General features: G+C 36.7%; 1 protein-coding gene across 1 annotated transcript in view; it reads right to left on the minus strand.

The window, feature by feature from the left end:
• The window catches only part of Acer3 (alkaline ceramidase 3), a 109,445-nt gene that overhangs the window by 65,273 nt on the left and 20,078 nt on the right, over positions 1 to 24,094 (minus strand). Inside the window, exon 2 of the mRNA XM_070034955.1 lies at positions 12,562 to 12,672. Within this exon, the coding sequence (XP_069891056.1) occupies positions 12,562 to 12,672 (111 nt within the window). The remainder of the gene's footprint in view (positions 1 to 12,561; positions 12,673 to 24,094) is intronic.

The following is a 24,094-nucleotide window of genomic DNA, read 5'->3' on the forward strand; positions in this document are numbered from 1 at the left end:
GCACTGTGTATTGTTTAACAGTATATACCCAAATCCCTTCATATCAGATGTAGATACACCATTTGTCCAGCCTGTTTCCCACATATGAGCTTTTAAATAGTTGTAACTACAATACTAAATAAACTTGTGCATATGTAGTTTTAAATTGCTGGTGACGGGCTGGGAAGGTGGCTCAGTGGTAGAGCGCTTGCCTTGCATGCATGAGGCCCTAGGTTCCATTCCTCAGCACCACATAAGCAAAAAGAAAAAAGCCAGAAGTGGCACTGTGGCTCAAGTGGTAGAGCGTTAGCCTTGAGCTGAAGAGTTGGGGGACAGCGCCCAGGCCCAGAGTTCAGGCCCCACAACCAGACCCAAATAAATAAATAAATAAAATAAAATAAAATAAATTGCCGGTGACTTATCTTCAAAGAAAATTCTTAAAAGCAGGACTGCCTAGTCAAAGAGCAAATGCATATATAAATCTGTCTACAAAATGTTTGTATTCCCACTGGTAATACACAAAGAATGCCTATTTCTCCCACAGTCTTGCCAAAGTTATATGTTTTTAAGCACTTGAGCTTTGGTAAATCTGAAAAAAGTAACACCTGTCACTAGAGCTTTTATTTGCACCTCTCTTTTTATAAGTAAACCAAACAAATTTTATATACTTCTTGGCTAGTTTTTTTTGTTGTTGTTGTTCCGGTCGTGGGGCCTGAACTCTGGGCCTGGGCACTGTCTCTCAGCTCTTCAGCTCAAGGCTAGCGCTCTACCACTTGAGCCACAGCGCCACTTCCAGATTTTTCCTTTTTGCTTATGTGGTGCTGAGGAACTGAACCCAGGGCCTCATGCATGCAAGGCAAGCGCTCTACCACTGAACCACCTTCCCAGCCTCTTGGCTAGTTTTTAAAAAGTATCTTTCTTGTAGAATTTTCTGTCTTTGAGTATTATTTCCCAGTGGCTATTTATTCCTTTTACATTTATATTTAAAATTTAGTTTTACATAAAGAATACTAAACTTTTACTGTGGTGGGTGTTACAAAGACATGATTTGGCCTTTTGCCTGTGATATTCTTGTATCATACAAAAGCTTTTTGTTGTTGTTGTTATTTGTCGGTCATGGGGCCTAAACTCTGGGTCTGGACACTGTCCCTCAGCTCTTCAGCTCAAGGATAGTGCCCTACAACTAGAGCCACAGAGCCACTTCTGGCTTTTTCTGCTTATGTGGTGCTGAGGAATCAAACCCAGGCCCTCATGCATGCAAGGCAAGCACTCTACCACTGAGCCACCTTCCCAGCCCCCAAAGCTTGTACTTTTTTGTATAACCAATTTGTCAACCTTTTGCTTCTTACATCTGGATTATGAATCATAAGGAAGTCTGTTCCCAAACACTGCATATGTAAGAATTTACAGATTTTAGTACATAAATATAAATTTTTACATTTAGATTTCTGACCAATTTAGAATTCATTTTGTATAAGAACCATTCAATTATTTTTCCATTTATTTAAACATTTCATCTTTGTCCCAGTGATTGGAGATACCATCTTTATTGATACTTGTAAGTTGTATATGTCAAGAATTTACACATTCTGGGGGGGGGGGCGGAGCAGGGAGGATTGGGGGGGTCGGGGAGGATGGGAAGGGATGAGAAGGGGAAACAAAGGAGGAGGCTACAATGCTTGATAAGAAATGTACTCATTACCTTGCCCATGTAATTGTAACCCCTCTGTACAGTATTTTCACAATAAAAAAAAGAAAAAAAAAGAATTTACACATTCTTAATCTAACCTGTTATAATTATTCATAAAAGTTCTTTATGGTCTTGTATATTCTGTGATATCGACTGCGATGTATCTTTTTAATTTCTGATAAGTCTTTTTCTTCTTAAGTCTAGTTAAAGGCTTGCCAATTATTTTTTTAAATCAAAACTTACATTTCATTTTTTTGTATTTTTAGTGTTTATCTCATTTATTTATGCTCTGATCTTTATTATTTCCCTCCTCTGGTATTTTTGAGTTTAGTTTGTTGTTGCTCTTCTACTTCCATTGGGTGCAACCTTAGGTTATTTGTAGTTTCTTCCCATTTATTGCTATAAACTTTTCAGTATCTCACAGGTTTTTTTTCATCTATCTCAAGAAACTTTTTTATTTCCCTTTTCATTTTTTAAATTAACTCTTTGGTTGTTGGGAAGCATGTTCTTCCACGTATTTGGAAAGTTTCTGAAGTTCTTCCTGATACTGATTTACAATTTCATAACATTCTGGTCAGAAAAGATATTTGAAATCATTTCAATCTTCTTAGCTTGTTAAGGCTAAGATTATTTTATAATCTAACACAAGATCTATATTGGAGAATATTTCATATCTTATTAAGCTAAATGTGTATTCTTAACTATTGGGTGAAATGGTCTATAAATGTGTTAGGTCTATTCATCTATAGTACAGTTTAAACCTACCATTTCTTTGTTGATTTTGTTTGGATGGTCTGTCCATAGCTAAAAATGGGATGTTGAAGTTCTTTTTTATTTTTGTATCATAGCCTATCTCTCCCTTTAGATCTAAACACTCACTTTCTATATTTAGGTTCCCTGATGTTGGGTACATATATATTTATATTTCTTGTATCTTCCTGCTGAATTGACCCATTTATCATTATATGATGATCAGCTTTGCCTTTTTACAATTTTTGCACTAAAGTCTATCTGACATTAGTATAGCTTATTCCTCTCTCTTTTGGTTTCAATGTCTATAGAATATTTCTTTGCTTTCATTCTTTAAGGGTCATTAATTTTGCACTAAAGTCTATTTTTATCTGACATTAGTATAGCTTATTCCTCTCTCTTTTGGTTTCAATGTCTATAGAATATTTCTTTGCTTTCATTCTTTAAGTGTCATTATAGATGAACTAAGTCTGCTAGAAGTAACATAGTTTGATTTAGTTCTTTAATCCACTCAGCCACTTTTTTTTTCTTTTTTGTGCTAATACTGGGACTTGAACTGGGCTTACCACTATTGTTAGTTTCTTTGCTTATGGCTGACACTTTACCACTTGAGCCACAGCTCCACTTCTAGTTTTCTGGTAGTTTATTGGAGATAAGAATCTCATAAACTGTACTGTCCAGACTGGTTTCAAACTTTAATCCTCAAATCTCAGCTTCCTGAGTAGCTAGGAATCAAAAGCATGAACCACCATCACCCAGTATGGGGTTTTTAACTGATTAATCCATTTTTGTTCAAGGTCATTTCTAATAGCTAAGGACTTCGGAGTAGAACTGATATGTCTTCTAGTTGTTCTGTATGTTCTTTCTCCCCCTCACTATTTTCTTTTGTGCAAGTGACTTTTCTCTAGCATGTTTTGTTTTGGTTTTTGGTTGGTTGTGGGGCTTGAACTCTGGGCTTAGGCACTGTCCCTGCATTCTTCAGCTCAAGGCAAGCACTCTACTGCTTGAGCCACAGCACCACTTCCGGTTTTCTAGTGGCTTACTAGAGATAAGAGTCTCACAGACTTTCCTGCCTGGGCTGGCTATGAATTGTGATCTTCAGATCTCAGCCTCCTGAGTAACTAGGATTACAGGTGTGAGACACCAGCATCCGGCTTCTAGTATGTTTTAACTCCTTTACTTTTATTTTCAGTGTGTTAATTAGGGGATTTTGTTTTGTGGTTACTAAGATGCTTACTAAGAACATCTTATATTTATGTTAAGCAGATAAAAATTCAAATTGGATTATAGAAACAGAAACAAAAAAACGTATATTTTTTTTGCTGGTCATAGGGCTGGAACTCAGGGTCTCAGCACTGTCTCTGAGCTCTTTTTGCTGAAGGCTAGCACTCTACAACTTTGAGCCACAGCCTCACTTCCAGTTTTGGAGATAAGAGTCTCATAGGGGGCTGGGAAGGTGGCTCAGTGGTACAGTGCTTGTCTTGCATGCATAAGGCCCTGGGTTCGATTCCTCAGCACCATATAAGCCGAAAGCCAGAAGTGGTGCTACTCTGTCTCAAGTGGTAGAGTGCTAACCTTGAGCTGAAGAGCTGAGGGACAGTGCCAGGCCCAGAGTTCAGGCCCCACGACCAAGGGGAAAAAAAAAAGTCTCATAGGGACTTTCTGTCTGTGCTAGTTTTGAGCAACAATCCTCAGATCTCAGCTTCCTAAGTAGCTAGGTGCCCAGTGCCCAGCAGAAAAAAAAAAAAGAAGAAAAAAAGAAAAACTTTTATATTTTAAATCCTCTCCTTCCCAAATTTTGGATTTTTGATGCTCCATTTTACAATTTATATATTACATAACAATTGCTTCAATAGTTTTTCCTTTTACCTTTCATACTAGAAAGTTTACATTCCAAAATACATTATTATCAGAATGTGGTGTGTGTGTGTGTGTGTGTGTGTGTGTGTGTGTGTGTGTGTGTGTGTGTGTGTGTGTGTGTGTGTGTGTGTGTGTGTGTGTGTGTGTGTGTGTGTGTGTGTGTGTGTGTGTGTGTGTGTGTGTGTGTGTGTGTGTTAAACTAGAGATAAAAAAAAGTAGAGACCTTCCTGGCTGGGCTTGCTTTGAACCATAATCCTCATATCTCAGCCTTGTGAATAGCTAGGTGAGCCACGGGTGCCCAGTGTCTGTATATTTTTTTTAACTAGTTTTATACCTTCAGGTGTTTTCTAAGTTACTGACTGATGCCATTTTCTATATGCTTGAAAAATTCTTTGTAAGGCAGGCTTGGTGTTAAATTCCTATGCTTTTATTTGGGAAACTTTGTCTCCCATTTCTGAAGGACAAGACTAGCTGGGTACAGTACTCTTGGTTGGTATTGGGTTTTTATTTCTTTCCATACTTTCAATATATTATTTCATTCTCTATGGCCTATAAGGTGTCTGCTAAAAAGTCTGCTGCCAGGTATCCGGAGAGTCCTTTTCATGTCATTTAATTTATTTTTGCTGCTTTCAGGATTTCTTCTCTGTCTTTGATATCTGACAATTTGATGATGTATCTTGAGGTTTCCTTATTTGGAATGAATATTATTGGAGAGCTTTGACCTTTATTACCTAGATACTTACATTTTCCTCCAAGTCTGGGAAGTTTTCTGCTATAGTTTCTTTAAGTAGATCTTCTACCCGTATACTGACTCTTGACCTCTAATGTACCATACATTTGTTCTTTTGGTTTCATTCTATAAATTGCTGTTTTATTCCTTTGAGTATGTCTCCATTTGATTGCATATATCCAGATAACAATCAGGTTTACATTCTTATACTTGATCAGTTCTTCTCCCTATTTCATTTTTAATTTCATCTACTGTTATTTCAGCTTCAGGATTTTATTTTTTAGAATATTATTTCAATCTTTCTATTAAATTTCCTACCACTGTTTATGTTTCTTAAAGTTATTAAACTTCCTTAAACCAGCTATTTTGAATTCTTTGATCATATATCTCTATCTTACTGGGGTCAGTCACTAGAAATTTACATTGTCTGTTTGTTGCTATCATATTTCCATGCGTGTTCTTGATGTCTTTGAATATAAGACAATGTCTGCTCACTGAAGAATCAGGTATTTATTTCAGTTTCCATAGTCCAGATTTGTTCAAGTCCATTCTAAGAAAACTTTCTATTTCCTAAACCTGTGACCACAACCATTTTGGCACTAGGGGGTGCCAGAAGCCCAAGTTTGCCATGAGTCTTTAGATCTGAGTTGCTGCAGAGACTGAGGGACTTTTCCACCATTTTGTCAACATCATGTTTCATGTATTTTTAAAAAATTCATTTCTTGGAGGTTATTTATTTTACTTTTTGGAAGTACTGGGATTTGAACTCAGTACCTTGTACTTGCTGGGCAAATACTCTGCATCTTGAGTCTTGCCCCCAATCCTTTCTTTTCCTTATTTTTTGAATAGGGTCTCTACTTTTTTTTTGTCAGTTGTGGATCTTGAACTCTGGGCCTGGGCACTGTCCCTCAGCTCTTCAGATCAAGGCTACACTCTACCACTTGAGCCACAGCGCCACTTATGGCTTTTTCTGTTTATGTGGTGCTGAGGAATCAAACCCAGGGCCTCATGCATGCGAGGCAAGCACTCTACCACTGAGCAACCTTCCCAGCCCTGGGTCTCTACTTTTTTGTCCAAGGCCAGCATGGGACTTTGATTCTTCTACCTCTGACCCTGAGTACCTGGGTCAATAGATATGTGCCACCATAGCCAGTGGTTTAAGGCTATTTGATTCAGTTAGAAAAGTTATGCTAGTTTTCTTCTGCTTTATAGTTATTTGTGAGGAACAACTTCTATCACCAAAAGGTCCTAATTCTCAGTTTTTCTTTTACAATAATTTTATATGGAAAAAGATACTGCTTCCTCTTTTTTTGTCCATTTTATGTACAAAGGTTTTAGATTCCTTTCCTTTCCTTTTCTTTCCTTCCTTTTTTCTGGTACTGGGGTGGATAAATGTTTACATGACTTAAAGGTCTTTAGTGCTCACCTTGGCAGTACATAACCAGAGTTATGCTATACACAAGGGAGGATTCCAAGAGTGTAACTTCTTTATAGTTTAACAAAATGAATACCAGGAAGCTGGAACATGTGTAGGGTAGGTGAGTTTGACAGGAGGAGGCAGATGAATGGAGAGAAGAAGAGTGGATAAATACAGTCATAATATTCAATGTATATATGTGCAAAATGGAACCAAGTAAACTGAGGAAAGGGGTGGGGTTGGGAGAGATGGAGGAAAATAATGATGGGGTGACAATGATCAAGATGCACTGTATTCATAAAGAGACATGTTGTATTGAAGCCCCTTTTATAACAACTGAAAGATAATAAGTAAATAAACTGATGATAGGTTTGATATTATGACCTAACTAGCCATTGTTAGAATATCATTTATTATTCTTCACGTTACTACAATGAGATTTTCAAGAAAGGCCTTCTTAACTCGCGCGCGCGCACACACACACGCGTGTGTGTGTGTGTGTGTATGTGTGTAATTTTTTGTTTTGAGGAAGGAAAGTAAAGGAAGGAGGAGTTGATATATTTTGTAATTCTCTTTCTTTGTTTCAGACAGTGTCTCAGTATGTAGACTAGGCTGACCTCAAAGTTGATATCTTTCTGCCTCACTTTCTGTAGCGCTAGGATTACAGGTCTATTCAAAGCACTACTGGCTGCCTTTTTGCTTTTATTTTTTAAATAGTGCTGGGGATCAAATCCAAGGCAAGTACTCTACTATTGAGCTACAACTTCAGTCCCTTGTAATTCTTTTGCTTCAGCAGGATCTTCATTTTGTTTGCTTCTTTCTTATTTTTTCTTTTTTGGTACTAGGGATTGAACCCAGGGCCTCTACCACTAGAACTCTGCCCCCAGTCCTGTTTCAATAGGATCTTTCTTTCCTTTAACTTCCTTTTTTCATTAACTCACATACTTCCAAAAGCATTTCTTTTTTATATTTTATCTCCTTTTCTGAACTGCTAACTTTCCTAAATTACCACTTTATGTCTGCCACATTTTCAACTCCTTGATTTTTTAGTTAGTACTATAATCTATCAGATTTTAGATTGCTTTAGAGAATTTGCATTTATTTGGGGGATTTCTTTCCGTAAGTATTTTTCTTTTGTCAAACTTAGACTCCCAACTCCTATATCTTCTTCCATGTAGTTTTTCAAACTACTTCTTTGAAGTCTGAAACATGAAAGGTAGTTCTATTGGAATCTGATGTTTCATATTGAAAAGTAATTTGAAGTGCAGAATATAGTAATGCATTGCTTCATGATGGAAACACATTCAGAAATATGCTGTTACGTGATTTCATCATTGTACAAACCTCATAAGGTATAGTTACACAAACCCAGATGGTATAGATGATTACATATCAAGACTCTAAGAAATAATCTATTGCTTCTAGGTTACATATATATATATATACATACACATATATATATACAGTATGTTACTGTATTGAATACTGTAGGTAGCTGTAACATAATGCTAAGTATTTTTGTATCTAAACATAGAAGACATACAGTAAAAACAGTATGATATAAAAAACTGATTATTTGTATCAGGCTCTTACCACTGTACTTGGCTAGTGAGTGAGCTGATGAATGTGAATATAAAAGTGTAGGACATTATTATTCACTACTGTACATTAGATGATACTATTCCCTTATATTACATTCGATTTAGAGAAAGTATTTTTCTTTCTTCAATAAGACATTAACCTTGGCCTACTTTTTTACTTTATAAACTTATTGATTTTCATGAACTTTTTTATAATAACACTTAGCTCAAAATATAATCATATTTTATTTTAAAGTATTCTAAAGCTTTTACATTTTTCTTTTGTTATTATAAAGGTGATGTTACAGAAGGGTTACAGTTTTTTTGTTTTTTTTGTTGTTGTTGTTTTGTTTTTTTTTAATGCCAATTGTGGGGCCTGAACTCTAGGCCTGGGCGCTGTCCCCCAGCTCTTCAGCTGTAGACCAGCGCTCTACCACTTGAGCCTCAGCCCCACTTCTGGCTTTTTCTGCTTATGTGGTGCTGAGGAATCAAACCTAGGGCCTCATGCATGCAAGGCAGGCACTCGACCACTGAGCCACCTTCCCAGCCCAGGGTTACAGTTTTTTAACCTGAACATTTTTGTTAAGAACTGGACAAAAGCACACGTCAGCTTAGTCTTATACAAGGTCAGGATTATCAGCATCACCATCTCCCACGTATATCTTGATTTACTAGAAGGTGCTTAGGAGCAGTAACAGAAGTAAAACCTCATCTCCTATGATAGCAAGGCCTTTTTTTTTTTTAAAGGTACTTCCTAAAGGAGCTGCCTGAGTCTATTTTAGAGTTAGTTTTTGTATGTATGTGTATGCTGGTATCAGGGCTTGCACTGGCTTGTTCATGTGTATGCTGGTATGCAGGCTTGCACTGGCTTGGCTTTTTAGCTCATGGTTGGTATTCTACTACTTCAGCCATACCTGCCATCTGGCTTTTTGTTGGTTAACTGGAGATAGAGTCCCGCAGACATTTTCTGCCCAGACTGGTTTTAAACTTCAATCTTCCAGGTTTCAGACTCCTGAACAGCTAGGACTGGTGCCCAGCAACAGCTAATTTTTTGTAAGTAGGAATATATTCTAAAATAATGATAAAATGTATAGTAAAGTAACATTACCCTATGACACCGAAACCATCTAAATACTCTATGATGCTTTTATAACAATGAAATTGCTTAATAATTCATTTCTCAGAAAGATCCTTGATATGAAGAGATACTACTGGCAATGCAGTAGGTTTGTTTGCATCAGCATCATAAGTATGCATGTAATGTCTTGTATTAGACAATATAATATGTACTGTATTACCAGGTAATAGGAATTATCCATCCCATTATAAAGTTATAGAACATTATACTTGTGGTCCATTGTGAACCAAAACATTGTTACCTAGTGAAAAACCATATTCTCTTTCTTCTATTAACTCTTTTTTTTTTGGTTGTGGGTCTTGAACTCTGGGGCCTGGGCGATGTCCTTCAGCTCTTCAGCTCAAGGCTAGCGCTCCACCACTTGAGACACAGCACCACTTCCAGTTTTCTGATATTTAATTGGAGATAAGAGTTTTACGGACTTTCTTCCCAGGCTGGCTTTGAACTATGATCCTCAGATCTCAGCCTCCTGAGTAGCTAGGATTATAGGGTAAGCCACCAGCACCCGGCTTCTATTAACTCTCAAAGTATGGGTTACATATGGTTTTATTTAATTTACTTTTTGATCTATATTTCTGGGTGGGTAAGTAAATAAATTTTAACTTAGAATTTATTGGATAACTTGGATAATACTGTTATCCAAAGGTCTATCAAGTCTTTTTTGGAGTAATATTGGGGCTTGAACTCAGGACCTCTTTACCACTTGAGCCTTAATCACAGTTCTTTTACCTTCAGTTATCCTTTGAATAGGCTCTTGCATTTTTACCCAAGGCTGGCCTGGAGTGTAAAATTCCTAGTTACTTACTCAGTGACTGATTGATTTGAAAGTGTGTGTGTGTGTGTGTGTGTGTGTGTGTGTGTGTGTGTGTGTGTGAGTTGGTACTGGGGCTTGAACTCAGAGCCTTGTGATCTTACTCTGCTTTTCCAACCATGGCTCTGTGTGTGTGTGTGTGTGTGTGTGTGTGTGTGTGTGTGTGTGTTGGTACTGGGGCTTGAACTCAGAGCCTTGTGATCTTACTCTGCTTTTCCAACCATGGCTCTGTGTGTGTGTGTGTGTGTGTGTGTGTGTGTGTGTGTGTGTGTGTGTGTGTGTGTGTGTGTGTGTGTGTTGGTACTGGGGCTTGAACTCAGAGCCTTGTGATCTTACTCTGCTTTTCCAACCATGGCTGTGTGTGTGTGTGTGTGTGTGTGTGTGTGTGTGTGTGTGTGTGTGTGTGTGTGTGTGTGTGTGTGTGTGTGTGTGTGTGTGTGTGTGTGTGTGTGTGTGTGTGTGTGTGTGTTGGTACTGGGGCTTGAACTCAGAGCCTTGTGATCTTACTCTGCTTTTCCAACCATGGCTGGCGCTCTACCAGTTAAGCTTCACCTCACCTCCACGTCTGGCTTTTAACTGAAGAGTCTTGAAGATTTGTCTGCCTAGGCTTGTTCCAAGACTTGATCCTCAGATCTCAGCCTCCTGGGTATCGAGGATTATAGGCATGAGCCACTAGCCCCCAGCCAGTCCTATTTATGCCACCTGCATGAATGGGAGGACAGACATATGCCACCATGCCCAGATTTACTTACTTTTTCCTGGGTTGGCCTTGGACAATGATCCTCCTTATTTCTGTGTCCCAAAGTAGCTAGAGTAATTAGTTGTGAGCCACTGTGCTCAGCCTCAAATCTTTTTATTTTGTTATTACTGCTAGTGATTTGTCCATATTTTATAAAAATATACTCAAAACACCACAAGATATAAAGAAAAGGGCTAATTTTATGGATATCTCTGTTTTGAGATAAATCAAGTAACTTTCTTAAAACTCCATATTATGAGTAACAAATGCAGAAGTCTCTCATATGCAATGATTAATATAATTATGGTACAATCTGATATGATACACTTCAGCTTGTGATTTTATACCAAACATAAGTCTTATTGGCCCATATGTAAAGAATATTCAATATAATAAATAGCTGGGTGCTGGTAGCTCACACCTGTAATCCTAGATACTCACAAAGATGAGATCTGAGGATCATGCCTTTCCAGTCAGGAAAGGCAGTAAGACTCTCATCTCCAATTAACCACCAAAAAGTGGGAAGTGGAGGTATGGCTCAAGAGCATAAGCCTTGAGCAAAAGAGCTCAAGGACAATGCCCAGGCACTAAGTTCAAGCCCTAGACCAGCACACAGACACACATACAAAATCTAACATGAGCAAATGAGCAAACAACAACAAAAATAAACTGTACTTACATAACTGTATTAAAGAAACAACAATCTACTTTTCTTTGGTATTTTTTTCTTTTTCATAATAATTAAAGACACAAATGATAATAATTAAATGACACAAATGATTTTCCTACCTTAGGCTTTGGTAAAGTTGATTAATCCACCTATCCACTATTCACTGAAGACCATTAACTTGCCTAACCATAGGGATACAAAACTGACTAAGACATAGTTTGTACCTGACAGACAAGTAAAGAATGTGAGTAAAATACAAAGGATTAAAACCAGACTGATATTCTTTCCAAAAAGTTTGAAACCAAGCAAAATTGTATGTACTCTTTTTCCTTTAAATGCTGGGACTGCAACCATTGCCAACATACCCATATCTATACCACATTCATTTTTAAGGGTACATATATATGGAGGGTAAACATAAAGCATGTGAGAAAATTATAAGATCAGATTTAAGACAGGTTAGCTCTTTACAGGGTTGAGTGGGGAGGCCAAAGGGGATAAAATGAGGAAGAAATACAAAGGAAATTTGAATTTTATCTACAGTAGTAGATTTCCTTAGGATAAGTTAAAATCTAAAAAAAAAAATACTACAAACTGTTTAGAACTGACAAAGCAGGGCTGGGGATGTAGCTTAGTGACAGAGTACTTGCTTGATATATTGGAGGTCTTGGGACCAATCCCCAAAACCACTAACAAAACAAAGCAAAATAAAAGAGAACAAAACAAATAATCTGACAAAACTATGTGATAAGTATGTTTGTTATATAACCTCTATTCCATATGCTTAAAATATTCTGCAATTTTTAAAATATTTTATTTGAAGCCTAATTCAATTAATTGGTGATTTTAGAATTAGTTGTGAACTTTCAGAACGTGTTCAAATTGTATAACAAACAGAATACTAAGAACTGCTTTTAGAAATAAGAAAAAAATATAGGCTGTTAACTTGGCTCAGTGGTAGAGCACTTGCCTTGCATGCACAAGGCTCTGGCTTTGATTCCTCAGCACCACATAAGCAGAAAAAAACAGCCGGAAGTGGCACTGTGGCTCAAGTGGTAGCGTGCTAATCTTGAGCTGAAGAGCTGAGGGACAGCACGCAGGCCCTGAGTTCAGGCCCCAAGACTGACAAAAAAAAAGAAAAAGAAAAAGTAGCCCATATAATATGGCACATAATTTTAGATGAAGGGTTATACATACCTGTAAGTGTTAAATAAGCAGCAATGTACCGCTTTTCCAATCCATCTCTAATAGTCTGAACTGCACCAAAAAGTGGAGGTATGATCATAATCAGGTTACTCACTGTATTCCCTACAGAAGAAAAGATGAGAAGATATTTAGATTTATCAATAACACTTAAAAATAAAGATACATTAATTTGGCCTTTAACAATAAAATGTGGCTTCTCAGAAATATGGTAGAATGATATCTTCAAAGTGTACAAGAAAAAATTTCTATACTTAGCAAAAAATTCTTACAAAAAATCCAAGTAAATCAAAATAAAATCTGCCAAATAAATTCACTTATTAAATTTGTTTATTTTGCTAGAAATGTTACTCATGTAAATAAATGTCAATATGGGAGATAAACAATACAAGTAAAATAAATGATAAATCTTAGAATTTTCTACAAATTCTAAGATCATTTCAGAAAAATTACTTAAAATCCCTTCATGATAAAAGCCCTGCAGGAATAGAAGAAACATATTGCAACATAATAAAGGTTATCTATGATAAATATACTTTATAATAACAGCTATCCACAACATACTTATATTAAACACATACTACATGGGGCAAGACTGAAACTATTGCCTCTGAAGTCAGACAAGACAAGAATCATTTTTCTCCCATTCTTTAGGCTGTCTTTTTTTTTTTTTTTTTTTTTTTTAGCTTGTTAACAGCATCCTTGGCTATACAGAAACTTTTTAGTTTACCGTGGTCCCATTTATCAAGTCTTTCTTTGATTTGCTGTGCTTCTGAATCTCTGCACAGAAACTTCCTGCCTGTGGGCTGGGAAGGTGGCTCAATGGTAGAGAGCTTGCCTTGCATGCATGAGGCCCTGGGTTCGATTCCTCAGCACCACATAAGCAGAAAAAGCCAGAAGTGGCACTGTGGCTCAAGTGGTAGAGCACTAGCCTTGAGCTGAAGAGCTGAGGGACAGCACTCAGGCCCAGAATTCAGGCCCATGAGGCCCTGGGTTCGATTCCTCAGCACCACATAAGCAAAAAGAAAAAAGCTGGAAGTGGTGCTGTGGCTCAAGTGGTAAAGCACTAGCCTTGAGCTGAAGAGCTAAGGGACAGTGCTCAGGCCCAGAATTCAGGCCCCTCAACCTGACCCAAAAGGAAAGAAAGAAAAGAAAGAAAGAAAGAAAGAAAGAAAGAAAGAAAGAAAGAAAGAAAGAAAGAAAGAAAGAAAGAAAGAAAGAAAGAAAGAAAGAAAGAAAGGAAAGAAAGAAAAGAAAGAAAGAAAAGAAAGAAAGAAAAGAAAGAAAGAAAAGAAAGGAAGGAAGGAAGGAAGGAAGGAAGGAGGAAAGAAAGAAAGAAAGAGAGAAACTTGTTGCCTGTGCAGAGGCGTCCTAATTTCTCCTCCTCCTTCCTGTAATAATTTAATGGTTTCAGGTCTTATATTCAAGTGATTCATTTTGAATTGATGATACTGGTGCAAGATGATAGATAGGAATCCAGGTTCCATTTTCTGTATGTAAATATCCAAATTTTTCAACATCATCTGTTGAAGAAGTCTTTCTTCCAGACTGTTTTTGGCTCCCTTATGGAATATTAAATGGTTTTAGGTCTGTGGGTTTATTTCTGTGACTTCTATTCTGTTCCACTGGTCCTCAGGCCTGTTTTTGTGCCACTACCAAGCTGTTTTCATTACTACAGTTCTGTAATATAGTCTAATGTTTGGAACTATTCTACCTCTAGCACTACTTTTCCTGCCCAGGATTGTCTTTATGATTTGAGGCCTTCTGTGGTTCCATATGAACTTTTGTATTGTTTTCCTTATCTCAGTAAAGAATGGAGATAGGGTTCTGATGGGCACTGCATTGAATTTGTTGACTACTTTGGGCAAAACTGCCATTTTCCCAATGTTAATATTCTGCCAATCAAGGAATACAAAAGGTCTTTCTACTTCTTTATATCTTTTCCAATTTCCTTCAAAATCTTAACAGTTTTTTTTTGTACAGGTCCTTCATGTCCTTGGTTTGGCTGATCTCTAGATTTTATTTTAGGGAAGAATATTACAATTACAGTTGCTTTCCTGATTTCAGTCTTCATCTTCTCATTATTGGCCTAAAGGAAAGTTACTGTTTTTTGTAGTTTGATCTTATACCCCGCTAACCTTGCATACATCCAACAAAAGCAATATCTAGAATATACAGAGAGCTTAAGAAACTAAACCCTCAAAGAATCAATAAGTTATCATTAATAATTAATAATTTACCTGATTAATAAATGAGCAAATGAGCTAAATAGAGAATTACCAGAAGTAAAAATGACCAACAGACATATAAAGAAATGCTCACTAAGAATACAAACAATTCCAGGGCTGGGAAGGTGGCTCAGTGGTAGAACGCTTGCCTTGCATGCTCGAGGCCCTGGGTTCGATTCCTCAGCACCACATAAGCAAAAAGAAAAAAGCCGGAAGTGGTGCTGTGGCTTAAGTGGTAGCGCGCTAGCCTTGAGCTGAAGAGCTGAGGGACAGTGCCCAGGCCCAGAGTTCAGGCCCCACGACCGGACCCAAAAAAAAAAAAAAAAGAATACAAACAATTCCAGGTGCCAGTGGCTCACACTTGCAATCCTAGCTCCTCAGGAGGTTTGAGGATCTGAGGATCATGGTTCAAAGCCAGCCTGGGCAGTAAAGTCCCATGAGACTCTTATCTCTAATTAATCACCAGAAAACCAGAAGTGGTGCAGTGGCTCAAGATGTAGAGTGCTTGCCTTGAGCTGAAGAGCTGATGGACAGCACCCAGGCCCAGAGTCCAAGCCCCACAACCGACCAAAAAAAAAAAACAAAACACAATAATAGATTCTGGCAAGGATGTTGGTGAAAAGGACTTTAGTATATTGCTGATAGGAATGCAAACTTGTTTAACCACTCTGAAAAGCAGTATGGTAGCTCCTCAAAAAATTAAACACAGAACCACCCTATGAACCAGTTAACACCACTACCAAACATGGCTTATAGTTGCAATCCAAGCCAAAAACAGAGAGGATCAGGTAGGAGGATTGTGATTCAAGCAAAAAACTAAGCAAAACCCTATTTCAACAAATAAGTCAGGCTGATTGCTTCACACTGTAACTTTAGTAATCTTGACATATAATTTCTTAAGAGGTGAAAATAACATTTCTTCTATCTCTTCCTTCTCTCTTATTTATCTTCCCTTCCCCTCCCCCTATCCTTACTTTTTCTTTCTGACAGAACCTTATTCTCTTATAAGAAAATAAGCTGTATTCCAGACTGGCATATAACTTGCAATACAGCCCAGACTGGCCTCAAACTCATTACTATCCTGTCATAGCCTTCTAACTGCTGGGATTACAGGTGTGTATCACCTTACCCATCTTTATTATTGCTATATTTTCTTTTGTGACATATTCATTCAGGTTACTTAATGATTCTAAATACTTATGTTTTTTTCATGTGAAGATCAGACATACTACCTATTGTGGTGACAAAATACTGTGTAAGTTGAAAGAGATACTAAGCTCTCACAAGGTTCAAGGGACAAGAGAGAAAAATGCTCACTGTAGTCATGTCCCTTACATTCTTCCCCATCATCACAGCCATATTTCAGGCCCCTATCCTTGACTTCCATGATAAAAAGTAAATCAAGTAAAAAGCAGAAGCATAATACATGTAAATGTAGCATTATATATGAGAAAAATTGATAAAAAGTTTTACTTTTGATGTAAATTATATGTATTTATTTATTTATTTTTAAAGGTACGCTCATATACAATAAAAAGTTTACCCTTCTAAAATCTGGGGTTTTGTTTTGTTTTTTTATCAGTTGTACACTTTAAGTCATAGCACTACTTCTGGTTTTCTGGTTAGCTGGAGATAAGTGTCTCATGGACTTTCCTGCCTGGGCTGGCTATGAATCACAATCCTCAGACCTCAGCCTCCTGAGTAGCTAGGATTACAGGCATGAGCCACTGGTGCCCAGCCTTGTTTTGTTTTGGTGCCTGTATTGGAGCTTGAACTCAGGGTCTCAAGCACTCACTTGTGGGTTTTTTGTTTTGTTTTTATTCTTGCTCAAGGTTAGTGCTCTACCACTTGAGCAATAGTCTCTACTGTGGCTTTTTGCTGGTTAACTGGAGATAAGAGTCTCAGAGACTTATTTTGTCTGGTCTGGCTTTGAACTGAGATCCTCAAATATCAGTCTCCTGAGAATCTAAGATTAGGATTACAAATGTGTGCCAGCAGCACCTGGCCTGCTTAAAAAAAAAAAAAAAAGAAAAGAAAAACACAGAATAAGCAAGGCTGTAGGTTAGATCTCCAAAATAAAATAAAACAAAACAGAAAGAACAAAAGAATGAAGGGGAGGAAAGGAGGAAAGAAAGAGTAAAACAATAAAAGTATATTATAAATGAATATAACACAAAAATTACAGCATAAAATAAAACTACCATAATTAAAGTTGATACAAAATGATACCATAATTAACTCTTACTTTGGTACAGCTAGTGAAATTTTCACAGAAGAGATAGCAGATGAGTGTGCCTTAAAAGATGACTAGGACTTAGGAATGTGCAAAGAACAAACAGTACTCAGGGCAGAGATAACATAAATGTGTGCAAAATCAAGAAGGAACATGATGTAACTAGGAAACCATGAGAAGTAACTTACATTATGTCTCGGGACAAACTGTATCAGGAGGTAAAGCTACTAAAATGGAAGGAAGATGAACATGGAAGGCATATCTGTGATGTCCCAAACAAACTGAAGGAAGTTTGTACTTTATACTAGAGGATGAAATTGCCAAAAAATAATGCAGTGTAAAGATGCAATGATAACTCACTTTAAGATAAGCTTGAATAACTAGAGATTGCCAGCAGACAAACAAGGACACTTCTGCAAAAACTCAACCAAAGTGGCTGTGAGATGAAAAGGAGAAAAGAGAAGGCATAAATTTGACTAAGATTTTTATGGTAGAATACAATCCCACCTCGCATTTCAATTGGTTATGCAAAAATATAACCAAAAGTATGTCATTATACTTTTAAGTAATTCTGCCACTAAATTTACCTACTTTCTTTCCATAGAAAAAAGTAACTTTAAACATGCAAGACCATCTCACCCACACAGATTCTGTATAATTAAATTGCTTGCATGGTGGCTGGTACATAAAAAGTACTAATAAATTTGAGAAGTTATACTGATACCATTATTTTGGCAACATTGAAGCATGAACTCAGAATAGCTCAGTTTTTTAACCTGCTTGATCAGCTGGTACTCTACCACTTGAATTATACCTCTAGTGTCATGGACTTTTTCTTTTTTAAGCTGGCTACAAACTTCAATCCTCTGAATCTCAGCCTCCTGGGTAGCTTATAGATATGAGCCACTGACACTGAGCCACTAATATTTTTTATGTTACCAAAAAGTCACAAAAAACTCATTTTCCCTAGAAATACGTATATCCCTTAATTAATAAAAGTCAGCATTTCTTCCTTGAAATCTTGGCATGAATTCTCAGAATCCCTGAGGCCAAGCTTATAAGGACTTTTATCAAATTTAGTTGTTGAAAGCATTTTTAAATAGAAAAGAAAGAACATAAAATTGGTAGTAAAAGGAAGCTTACCAAAGAGAAGTTTGAATAAATATGCTCACTGAGTAAGGTTAATATTCAGTTACAAGTTACTAATTACATCTTTTTTCTAATAAAATATACTCTAAAGGGACTGGTAACGTAGTTAAGTAGTAGAATGCTTGCCTGGGGTGGGGGTGGGGGGAGAATGGGAGGAAAGGGAAAAAGGGAAAGAATTATCCTTCTCCCTAAACAACAGAGCCTGTTTCTCTTTCCTTACCCCATTAATCTACTGATTAATAGCTCCATTCAGATTCTTTGGGTTGTTTTCATGTATAATTGTAGTGTTTCTCAAAATTACTCACACTCTGTCTTTTTCCTTTTCCCTTTCCTCTTCTCCCTTAGTTTGACTCACATTCTATGTTTATCCATATTATATATTTTATATTACATACACATATGTAATTTATGTATATCATATACATGTATGTTTATAATTTGTTATATTACATGCATATATAACTTATATTACATATACTTATATAAAACATGTTTGTATACATGTAATTATATATACATATATATTCATGTCCATGTCTTTTATATTTATGTGTGTCTTTTAAGTCTAGCTTCCACATATGAGAAAAAAACATACCTGTTCTTTTGTGGGTTTTTTTTTTTGGTGGCGGGCTTGATTTCACTTATTTCACTAAATATGATTCCTGCAAGTGACATGATTTCAATTCTCTTTATGGTTATGTTAATATTCCATGGCATATATGTACCATATCTTTTTTATGAATTCACCTGTTGTTGGGCACCTCAACTGATTACATCATTTGGCTACTCCAAAGAGTGCTACAATAAGCATAGCCTCCCAAAGAGCTAGGATTACAGGCTTGGGCCACTATGCTCAGCTTCAAATAAGGTTCTAAATGAATAAAGAAGTGGATTGAAAGTGTTGTTCAATGAGGCAGTAGAGTACTTGCTTAGAAAGTGCAAAGCCCTAAGTTCAATCTACAGCACCACAATAAAAAGTATTAAGAGTACTAGGGGAAAAAACCCTGTGTGATCAGAGAAACATAAAATATCGCATGGGAATCTTGACTTTGAGCTCTCCTGAAGCCCAAATTTAATTAATAGATCCTGGTGGTGCAATTCTGATATAAAGAGACCTGTGTTCAAATCAAAAGCCCTGGGGAGTTTTGTCTTTTGACATCTTTCACATCTTCAATGCTTGCTTTGGGATGCTTTCTTATCTTCAGTCCTGTCCTCTCTTTTTCCTGATGTACCATATTTTTGCCTTTATATAAAACCATAAAGTGAATATGCTCTATACAGAAGTATGAGTCCTTTCAAACTTATGAAATCTTTACCACAACATTTTCTATACTGTCATGTCAAAATCAGCACATAGCCAACTCATATGTCAATAAAATGATATGTAATTCTATAAGATGAAAAAAATTCAGCAAAGTCTTCCTTTATTTATTTATTTATTTATTTATTTTTGCCAGTCATGGGGCCTGAGCTCTGGGACTGGGCGCTGTCCCTCAGCTCTTCAGCTCAAGGCTAGCACTCTAGCACTTGAGCCACAGTGCCACTTCCGGCTTTTTTCTTATGTGGTGCTGAGGAATCGAACCCAGGGCCTCATGAATGCAAGGCAAGCACTTTACCACTGAGCCACCTTCCCAGCCCGTCTTCCTTTATTTTATCATAACTATTAATTCAAATCTTAAAGCAAAACAAGAAAATTAACTGTTTCCATTTAGACTTTATTCTTTTCCTAACTGGTGGCTCTGTTTCTTAAATTTATTAAATTATGTATTATTAGTCTATTAATTTTAAATATAGTTCAAACTTCTTTAGCAAATGAAGTAAAAGTCCCTAATTTCTTTTGGTCAACCTCCAGGTAAATATGAATAATGGCAAATGGTTAAGCTTGGATATGTTTAAACATGAAATGTGAGTTTTTGAATTCCTTTTGAAATATGTAATTGGTTATTTACATTTAGTGGTATTTCATTCAGTGATATAAGCAAACATATATTAATTCTAAGATAAAATATTAAGTAAAAATAGGCTTATGAATTTCCTTTTTTTCTTGAGCTCTTCTGCTCAAGGCTAGCTAGCACTCTTAACCACTCTTACCACTAGCCACAGCTAGCTCACTTCTTGTTTTCTGGTGGTTAATTGGAGTTAAGAGTCTCATGGACTTTCCTGCCTGGGCTGGCTTTAAACCATGATCCTTAGATCTCAGCCTCCTGATTAGCTAGAATTACAGGTGTGTGTGTGAGCCACCAGCACCCAGCATGAATTTCTTTAACTTACATTACTAAATAGTGTTAAACTTAAATCAAATTCCTAAGTAGTATGGAAAAATTAAGAGTATATACATGCATGCCCTCAAAATCACCATCCCCAAATCTCTCAAATTGTGTCAGTTCTACCAGAACCTTTGGGCCAAGTTCCAATGGAACAAGATACTTGTTACCAGGATAGTCACTCCCCAAGTGTCAGCTTTAAAGGTCTAAAAAACTTTTCAAAGAAAACTAAAGAAAACGGATAGGTCAGCCAAGACAAGTGTGCCATGGTACAAAACAGAGTTTTTCTGGATTCCAACTGAAATAGCACTATTGTTAACCCACACATATAACTGGAATATTCCCGTTGTCTTTTTTCTATAAAGCTGCAAACCAAACACTGAATTTATTACTTAAAAACTCAATAATCATTTTCTTGTTTAAAAATAAAGAGAATGAAAGTTAAAAAAGATAAAAAGAAGAAAATAAGCAGAAATATATTAACCTGTTTTCAGTTTATGTTCTTGGCTATAATCCTTGTTTATATATCAAGGCCCAGTGAGATTAAGGAACTTGCTCCAGATTGTTCAGCTCTTTGAGGGAATGATTTAACCTTGTTAAGGGAGGGAAGGAGAGAGAAGGAAGGTAAGGAAGGAGGGATGAAGGGAAAGATAAAAGGGAAAGATAAGAAAAAGAAAGGGAAAAAGACATGCCTAAGTCTGCATGTTTTTCTGATTGCTTAACAAGTGACTCAATTTTTCTTTTTTCTGGGCAGTACTATAATTTGAACTCAGGGCCTCTTGCTTACTAGCCAAGCACTCACTAGAGCCACACCCTCAATCCTTATTATGTTTTAGTTATTTTTAAGTAATGTTTAACATTTTTGTCCAGTGTCAGCCTCAGATCATGATCCTTCTAACCTATAGGCCTCCCAAATGGCTGGGGATCACAGCCATATACCACACAGCAAGATAACGGTCTCAATAACTTTAGCCATGCTGACCTGGAACTGCAATCCTCCTAATTTCTACCTCTCCCCCCGCCTTTTTTTTTTTTTTTTTTTTTTGCCAGTCCTGGGGCTTGAACTCAGGGCCTATGTACTGTCCTAGATCTCTTTGTGCTCAAGGTTAACACTCTACCACTTGAGCCACAGCTCCACTTCTAGCATTCTGAGTAGTTTATTGGAGATAAGAGTCTCTGGGCTTTCTTGCCTGGGCTGGCTTCAAACCACGATCCTCATATCTCGATCCTCATATCTCAGCTTCCTGATTAGCTAGGATTACAGGCAATAGCCACCAGTGCCCAGCTTCGTTTTGTTTTGTTTTGTTTTTGAGGCAAACACTTGTTATATAGCACAGAATGTCTTGGAACTCTCAATCCTTCTGCGTTGGTTTCCAGGATGTTGTTGTTATAGACTGAGCCACCATGCCCATCTTAATTCCTTCTTTCTGTAGGCTTACAAGCTAACCAATAGGCTTGAACACCTTAAAGACTTTTATGATAAAGCAAAAAGAACACATTCATAAAAGATTTTTTTTGTATTTCCTATCATGCACCTTAATTTTCTTGTTTTTCTTTCATCATTAAAGGTACTAAATAGATATCTTTTTCTTTCCAGGAGTGATGGGTCTAAAATCCTACCACTCAGGAGACTAAAGCAGGAGGATCAAGAGTTTAAGACCAGCCAGAACTATATAGCAAGAATCTGTCTCTAAACACAAATGAACAAAAATAAACTTTTGTCAAATGGTTTGACCTAAAATGCATATGACTTTTCCTTAAATCTGCTTTCTTTTTTCAAATTTTTAATGTGTTCATAATAGAGGTTCTTCATGTCTTTAGTTAATTCCTAGGTTTGGGGGGTTATTTGTTTTTTCTTTGAAGCTATTACAAATGGAGCTGCTTGTCTGATTTTAGTCTCAATCTCATTGTTGGCATACAGAAAAGCTACTGATTTCTGTGGGTTGATTTTATAACCTGCTACTTTGCCAAAGTTTAGGATCAGCTCAAGTAATCTGGGGGAGGAATCTATCAGATTCTTTAAATACAGGATCATGTCATCTGCAAAGAGGGATAGTTTTGGTTCTTCTTTCCCTATTTGGATCTTCTTTATGTTTTTCTCTTGCCATAATTATTGTTCTTGCTAGGAATTCCAGTACTATGTTGAAGAGGAGCAGACATCCTTGTCTTGACCCTTATTTTAGAAGAAATGGTTTTAGATTTTCACCATTAAGTAAAATGCTGGCTTGTAGATTTGTCATATACAGCCTTTATTATATTAAGGAATATTCCATGGATTCCTAACTTCTCCAGAACTTTTATCATAAAGGGGTGTCCAATCTTGTCAAATGCTTTTTCTGTACCTTTTGTTTGTAAGTTCATCTGTTTGGGGGAGAGTAAGAGGGAGCACAGAAATGGTGGGACAAGGGTGAACACATGCAGCAGTGATACTCATTAGACACTATGTAACTGTAACCTCTCTGTATATCACCTTTACAATAACGGTATAAATAAAATAAAATATATATGCCTATAAGTATTTTAAGCATTCCTATTCTTCTTACTGAAATAAAATTTAATTCTAAGAAACTAACAAAAGCACATACTGTTTATGAAATGAAGTGTTTAAAGCTGTAAGATGCTAGCTATCAATTATGATTTTCTTTGTGAAAATGTTTCTATTGTTCTATGTATAGTGTAGAACATATGAATTTACTTCAAGCAATCTCTGCATTTTGCTTGGCTTTCTCACCACTCATTTATCTATAATTTACAGAACTACATTATCCCCTCTCCAGCTTAAAACTATATTTAAAAAAAATTTTTTTTGGTCGTGGGGCTTGAACTCTGGGTTGATGCTATCCCTCAGCACTTCAGCTCAAGGTGAGTGCTCTACCAATTGAGCCATCGTGTTTTCTAGTGGTTTATTGGAGATAAGAGTCTCATAGACTTTCCTGCCCAGGCTGGCTTTGAACTATGATCCTCCTGAGTAGGTAGGATTACCAGTGCCCAGTTTAAAACTATCTTTAGTTTCCCAATTTCCTACTAAAATTACTTTGTAGACAAAATGTCCTCTCTGGCTAGATAGATAGATAGATAGATAGATAGATAGATAGATAGATAGATATTATTCCTTTTCTCTTATTTTGGCCTTTATGGATGTTTAAATTTTACCTTTATACTGTTTTTGATGAAGTTTGTTTTCTTTGGTTTTTGACCAAATCTTGCTATGTACCCCAGGCTGACCTCAAACATATGATCTTCCTGCCTCAGCTTCCTAGAGAGCTAGAATAACAATATGCCACCATGCCCAGTTCTTGATGGCAAGTTCTTAATTTTTCTTTCTTTTTCTTTTTCTTTTTTTAGTGTTGGGATCTACCTCATAGCATTTCACATGCTAAGAAAGCATTCTACCACTGAGCTCACCCCAACATTCCTAATCATATTTAAAAAGACTTTGAGCCAGAGCACAGAGGCTTGCTTTGTTGCATTCTTCTCTGTTAAAATTCCATCTTGATTATTTATTTTAATTTCCCACTGTGATCTAAAGCCTTATAAGTAGCCATAGTTTCATGAAAAAAAAAATTCCTAAATACCAGCCTCCTTTTTATCATATAATTGTAGTATGGCAAAAAGAAATCTCCCAAATATTAGTCATTGATATTTGTACCAGA

This window comes from Dipodomys merriami, unplaced genomic scaffold, assembly GCF_024711535.1.
Source record: "Dipodomys merriami isolate MVZ:Mamm:240054 unplaced genomic scaffold, mDipMer1.0.p SCAF_25, whole genome shotgun sequence".
NCBI lineage: Eukaryota > Metazoa > Chordata > Mammalia > Rodentia > Heteromyidae > Dipodomys > Dipodomys merriami.